At 38.4% G+C, this 7,213-nt stretch overlaps 2 protein-coding genes across 2 annotated transcripts in view; one reads left to right on the forward strand and one right to left on the reverse strand.

The window, feature by feature from the left end:
- Window positions 1–7,213, forward strand: part of LOC107044017 (RNA polymerase II elongation factor Ell) — a 135,326-nt gene that overhangs the window by 88,472 nt on the left and 39,641 nt on the right. The window lies entirely within an intron of this gene.
- LOC107044019 lies at window positions 2,329–3,574 on the reverse strand. Its single transcript, XM_015265749.1, has 2 exons — window positions 2,979–3,574; window positions 2,329–2,905 (listed from the first exon to the last, which is right to left on the reverse strand). Exons 1-2 carry the CDS (start codon window positions 3,538–3,540, stop codon window positions 2,385–2,387), a joined length of 1,083 nt encoding a protein of 360 aa, XP_015121235.1. The 5' UTR covers window positions 3,541–3,574; the 3' UTR covers window positions 2,329–2,384.

Below are 7,213 nucleotides of genomic sequence, written 5' to 3' on the forward strand. Positions count from 1 at the left end.
TCGTCTTTCAACATATATAAATAATCAATCATCAATGTGTGATAAATCTTACTGCAATATCTCGCGATTTTTAAACTCATCGTAACCTCCCCTCGATGAAATTTGGTCATTGTCATCTGAGAATGATAATGATAATGATAATGAGAACGATAATGAGAATGATAATTAATTATATGAAATTCCCCAACAAAATAACCAACCAAAAGTACTGGAATCAAGTCATAAAAGTACTCGCGAGAAGTAGAAAAATTACTTGCTCCAAGCATTAGAAGTACTTGTGAGAAGTAAGAAAAATGCTGACAGGAAGTAATAAAAGTACTTCCTCCTAGTACTTTTCCTACTTGCTTAGCAAATATTGTACTTCACCCAAGGACATGAAAAGTACTTGGGACAAGTAGGTTCCCAACTTTTCACAAGAAAACTTCTCCCAAGTAGAATTCAGTACTGGTGAGTAGTAACTTTTTTTTAGAGTGTGCCATCTTGAAACAGGATAGTTGTATAACTTTTTGAGGAAACATGAGACAGTAAAAAAGGTCAAATGAAAGTTGTATGGCTCGAAGAGGGAAACTCAGTGCCGATGGAATCCAGGCCTCCATAGTTTATGTTTCTATCCTACAAGCATAAAGTATGTTTTTCTAAATGGGAACAACATTTTTCACCACGAAAAAAATTGTTCATCTAGCCGAGAAAAAATCAACCATGCCATATTTCATGACGTCATCGATTTTCTATGAAATATTTATTACAAGTCTTTATTAGGGTCCTGCTCCACATTTTGTCTACGTATGTTCACGTAGATGTCAATAGTCATCTCAGAAAATGTTCAATGTTCCCGCCATTAACATGAAGGCTCAACTCAAGCTGACATTGAAAGTTTCTCATGACGGATGGAAAGACTGCAGGCGAAATGTTCGCGCTCGCATTTCTGATACGCTTTGGCAGATGTGCGGGTGTTGTTGGTCGATTAGACTGAATCTTTAAGGTAATCCTACAGATAAAAATCGAGGATCGTGAAATCAGGAAATCGAGGAACCTACTGAACGGGATCACCACAACCAATCCATCGTATGGGGAAAAGAATGTTTAGATAATCCCTGACAGATTGGGTAAAGTGCGGTGGTGCGTCGTCGTGCAGAAACCCTGCCTCACAGCGAAATTCGCATTTTCCGTGAATACTGGTGATTTATCTTGCAAAAAATACTCGCAGATTTCTAAATGTGCATCAGAAATACCATTGTGAGCATTTCACCTGACTTCCTTCGATCTGTCGTGCAAAACTGTCGACGTCGGCTGGAGTTTCGCTTTCATGTTGATGGCGGAAACATTGAACATCTCTTGGAATGACTATTGACTACATCTACGTGAACATCCTGAAGTTTTCTGATAATGGGTTCCCCTGAAGAAGTGCAAAAAATACAAATGAAAATAGTTCGGAAGAAATGTTGTGTTGAAGGATGTACGAGTACATCGGTGAATAACTCAAATTTCTATTTTCATCGGATTCCAGTATGAGATCGACCGAATGTCAGTAATAACCTCGAAAAATAATGGTGGAATAAATGTTATTTCTATTCGGGATTTGGGAATTGAACACCTAAAAATGAGGAAATTATTGAAAAATTCACGTGTATGTAATTCACATTTCACGTTTGAGGATTTTGTCTTAGCAGGTAATTAAGTTTTCACTCCAACTCCAATTTCGGAGTATATACGATCTGTATTCTCAATTTACACGTATCCATATTGATTGTGTGTGAGGGTTGACATCGATAATGTCCGTTATTTCAGAAGTTGATTCAATCAAACCACTTATTTGTAGACACAGCAAATAAATGTGAATCTCTTTGGGACTTCTTGATGGTACATCACAAAGAAACCATTTTTTGGAGACCAAGACTTTCTGCCCTTATTTGATGTTCCTTGACTGTTCATTGTCCTTTACAAAGTTAAAAATATTTTCCAGCGTCAGTGTGAGCATAGTGATGTAACTGGTAGGCATTTTATATCAAGAAAACAATAGGAAACCAATAATTGCTGTGGGCAGCAGAGCCGTGCCTTGCACTACCAGGGTTGTCAGATGATGAGGATCCCTCCTCGCCAGCGCCCCAGGCGGAAATCGCCAGAACCCGCCACTGGCATGGAACGAAAACGCCGAGAAGTCGCCACTGTGGATGGGGGAAAAATTCAAGAGGGATTAAGTGGATAAATTGAATTTTCGTTGATATTTTCAAGTTTATTAATAAAAAGTTCAATATTTTTCTTTGTAGTCATGAACTTTGATACATTTTTGAAACATAAACTGTTATCTCTTAGATAAATTATCTCGAATTTAGTAACAAGAATTAAGTTAAATTAAGTCATCAAGTTCAGTCATTGCGTGAGGACTAGTGGAGACATTTCTCTTCGAATTGTGCAAGCAAATCGAACATCTCAGCAGCTTCATCGAGTTCTAGAGCCTCAAGTGTAAGAGTTAACTCTTCTCCCTGTTTATTTTTCTCCATTGCATTCTTCTCATACAATTTGCTGTTAAATAAGTCGAGCATATGACGTGTGGGTTCATAGTCATGACAACAGTGACCATAAACTCTCAGGTGGACTTTTATACGAATTATTGCCACCAGCATTGGCAAAAGCATTCGATTCTTCAATTTATTCTTGACTATTGTCATAACACTGAAGATACGCTCAATATCAGCGTTACTAGTCGGTAAAGTCAGAGCTCTTAGAGCAAAGTTTGCCACGTCATTGAAAGTTCTCTCTCCATTTTTATTCTTCAGTCGCCTTACCCCAATCCAAAATTCTTCAGGGCTCACTGCATCACTGAAATCTAGAGAAATATCAGCTAGCCTTTTTGTTTGGAGTTTTCTCAATTGAGATTCCACTCCATCCCGATCGATGGTTTCATCTGTAACAGAAAATAGAATGTAGCTTTTCAGAAGAGAATTATATTTGTAATATAGACGTTGAGGATAAATTACCTGCGAGCTCCCAGGGCAGATCTCTGGCAGAGATTGAATTTGTTTGGGCCAAACATACAGCAGGGGTAAAGCAATTGATTTTCTCAATAACTCCAAGATTATGTGGTAATCGTTTAACCAATTGGGCAACAATCTTAAGAATGTACGATCGAGCCCTCTGTTTCACAATGTTCAAGTCCTGTGTTGTGATTGTTTTCTTTAAGGTGCATTGTTCAGCATGATTTGAGAACTTTAGACCAAAGTCTACAGCATCAATTGATAAGAGAGAATTTTCGAATGAATCGCCTGCTTTATCAATGGCTCTCTTCACAGCATCCAGATCAGCTTGATGTAATTTGATATTTGATGGATTAGATTCACGTACTATTGGTCTGAGAAATACTGGTTTGAAAATTCGTCGGGCCAGAGAAAGTATCGACGTACGTAGATCATCATGAAGAGCAGTAATATCAGCATTCGATTTTTGGAAAGCGATATTTAAAGCCATGACATCTCTGAGAACAGTCTCCACAAGTTCCAAATACAATAACACATCATCCTTCTTGTATGTCTCTGCTAACATTCGTACTTCTGTTTTTCTGATCAAATGATGTTGCTGCCTTGGTGAAAAATTCCTTCAATTCCTTCCATTGCTTCAGAATCACGGATACAGCATTGTAAAAAGCCAACCAGCGTGTAGTCGACAACGCAACCAACCGTAGGGGCGTTTTACCCTCATTCAGCTCCTTGTATAATGCCTCCCACTTTTCCAGACGAAGTGAGCTGTGAGAGAAGTAGTTTTTACTTTGTTTCACTAAATTCTCAACCTCAGAGGGTAATTCATCTGCAGCTTTTGAAGCAGCCAAAGCAACAGAATGACACATGCACTTAATAAGCTGCAAGCTGGGCTGGCTTTCTCGTAAAAGGGTAAATAAACTGTTATTGTGGCCGCACATATTGGACGCTCCATCTGTATCAATGCCAATCATTCTCTTGATATCCAACTCACTATCTGACAAATTCTTTGAAGTCCAGATGAAGTTGTTCTGCTGTAGCCGATCCTACCCTCGTGAATCCAAAAAAATTGGTGATAATGCGTTGAGTTCGTTGACTGAAATATTTGATGGCGTAAGCCATGTATTTGGAAGTAGATACATCCGTTGATTCATCAACTATTATTGAAAAACACTCTTCACCAACATCGTCAACTAGCTCTTTCATGAACGCAGGTGCTATCACATTCAAAATGAGCTTAGAGGTTTTGGTTCGATGTAATTGTAACTTCTCAAGAACACTTCCAATACCGAGCTTTTTCAATAGGTCAGACAAATGATCGATGGTACGTACAGAGCTATGACATGCCACGTGTATTGCCAGACCAATGTCTGTTTTCTTTGAAAGGTCAGATTTTTTATCAACACCTAGAATACATGATGAAATTAAAGGGTGAGGAAACAGGAGTGATTGGAATTCAGCGACGAGAAAAAGTCAGTCATGCAGTGGTAAAACGGAACAAGTAAATTTTTTTATATTTCTCAAAATATTCAACTAACTTTATGAAGAATGATTTTAGGAAAAAATGTTAAAGAACATTTTTTTGAGAGGATTTTACAAGCTACAAAAAAGTACCTTACAGATCTCCTCCCGAAATGACTTTCATCCGAGATAAACTCATAATAACCGAAAATGTAGGAATGAACTGCATTGAGTGTCTTACCGCACTGTGCTAGATTCTTCTGTTTTGAAGTATCAAGTTCATCTGCTCGTTGCCTGTGACGTAGTGTCTGACTGTGGACTTCAAGGTCTGCCTTGTGGGCACGTAACCCTTTCTGACACCATCTACAAAAGGCCTCTCTTTTGTTCTTGATGAAAACACTCTCTGGCGCTGGAGCTAACCATCCTACAAACAATGAATGTCATCAATACATAAAATCCTATCTATTCCAAATTTCCACTACATTACCTGCAAATTGTTCTTCTTTCTTCCAACTGCTGTTAAAAGGTCTTGCCACTTCTTTCTTAACACTTTTTCTCGCTTTCTTGGAAACTTGTGAGGGTGAAGACACGGACTCGTCCGATTCATCATTCTTACGTTTCATAGGTTTCTTTCTCTGTTTATCAACTGGCTTATTTGATTCTTTGATTACCGTAGGTTTTTTTTTTATCAACACCATTTTGCTCAGAGACACACTGCAATTTGTCAAGGGGTTCTGAGACGATTCGATACTACTTGGAACAACGACTCGTAGACTTGTACGGACTTGTAACCGGCAACCCGCGGCTGGAAATCAAAATATAAACAGAGATCACGTGATCTATCTGTGGAGAGTTTCCAATTACAAGTTACTATAACTAGTGCTGCCAGACACTGCTGACAACAATGCCGGCAAGAGTCACCGTCCAAGAATACCCGCGAAAATTCAATTGTCGAACGAAATTCGTTGAGAAGGCTACAGAGAGAATTTTTTGTTTCCATTTTTTTCCTTCAATATTTTCAAAATTTGCTAAGTGGCGAGTTGGCTTCTCCCGAAATTCCCGAAAATCGCCACGTGGCGAATTGGCGGGTTGGCGAAGAAATTGTCCCGCCAGAAAGGTTCCAAAATCGCCAGTTTGGCTATTTATAGCCACATCTGGCAACCCTGTGCACTACCGACCGCTGAAATTTGGACGAGAAACGTAATCCACCATGTGTTCACAATGCCGCTATCGGTAAATAGCGGTAGTAATCGGTCTTATGACATAATCTACTATTCTTATAGAAATGTGAGCGTACTTTATGACTATTCATTTGACATTTCTGATTTGGCATTTCTTTTCGATTCTTTACATTTTCATTAAAAAATTTCTATTTTCCAGTAAGAACCAAACGGGACTTTTCTTTGGCCCAGTTTTTTTTACAAAAATATTTGTTTCATTTTTAGGTAGTAAATTATTTCATTAATTTTGTCAAAATAAGCAAAGAATTGCTTTCTGAAGGGTTATTTAGGATTGAAATAACGATTAAACACAGTTTTATTATCGTAAAAGTAATTAACCTTTATTCAGACACATAATGCGACAACGGTCACGGCACAAGTGATGCATAGTACGAGTATATCAATGAGAGGCGCAACGGCGCCGTGGCGACACAGTCTGCCACACTGTCGGTAAAAAGGGAGACTGGCGTAGGGCGCTATATTTCAACACTCCCTCCCGCCATAGGCAGTATCCTCTTTTCCTCTCCAGTCTTCTTCTCTCCTAGTATTCTATTCTCGTTAATCACAAAATTTCTTATTCTTATTTTTGGTAACTTTATCTCGCCTCAGTATTCTTGTCAGGTAATTTCAGTTGGTTTTAACTCCTCAGTTTCCATCTCGCCTAATCGGTTACTTCCTAGATAAACAGAAAGAAATAATTTAGATATTTACGTTCATTATTAGATCCACCAAACGCTTGTGTGTTTCAAACGTCAATGGTTTGGTGAAAACATCAGCTAGCTGATCCCTTGAGCCAATCCAAATGATTTTTATATAATTCTTTTTAACACATTCCTTTATATAATGTAATTTGTTCTCCACAATGTGTCTCAATTTCATTCCTCCATTTGTTTCTGCACTAACAATTGTGGCTTTATTGTCACACCTTAAGATCATTGGAACGGGGGGATCAACCAGTATCAGTTTCAAAGAGTTGTGCAACGATATCATTTCTCGACTCGCCTCGCTCATTGCGACATACTCAGCTTCACACGTGGAGAGTGCTACTGTAGTTTGTGAGTTCGCCAAATGATCGAATCACCAAACAGTCTAATCACAAATCCACAAGTTGTGATAGAATCTTTACAATCAGAAAAACGCGCATCAGAATAACCCTGAATGTCATTGTTCTCTCCCGAATATCTCAGACCTAAGCCCGTAGTACCTCTCAAATACCGGAAAATTCTTTTTACCATTTCCCAGTCACTTTCTTTAGGGTTTACCTGATGTCTGCTTATCACATTGACCGCATATGCAATATCTGGTCTCGTAGCACCAGCCAAATACAAAAGACTACCTACAGCCTCTCTATAAGGAATGTTTGCTTTTGTTTCTGTCCTTTCCAAAGTCCCATTATCATATTCTGTTTCTCTCAATTTTCTCTCATTATTAACTACTTGAGAAGTATTCATTGGTGTACGTTGTGGATATGATTTATCAAAGCCAAACCTACTTAATATCTTTTGAATATAATTTTCCTGATTTAATTTGATAATCTGATTTTCTCTGTCCCGCCTAATA

This window comes from Diachasma alloeum, unplaced genomic scaffold (assembly GCF_001412515.2).
Source record: "Diachasma alloeum isolate Michigan unplaced genomic scaffold, Dall2.0 Dall_scaffold_00661, whole genome shotgun sequence".
In the NCBI taxonomy this organism is placed as follows: Eukaryota; Metazoa; Arthropoda; class Insecta; order Hymenoptera; family Braconidae; genus Diachasma; species Diachasma alloeum.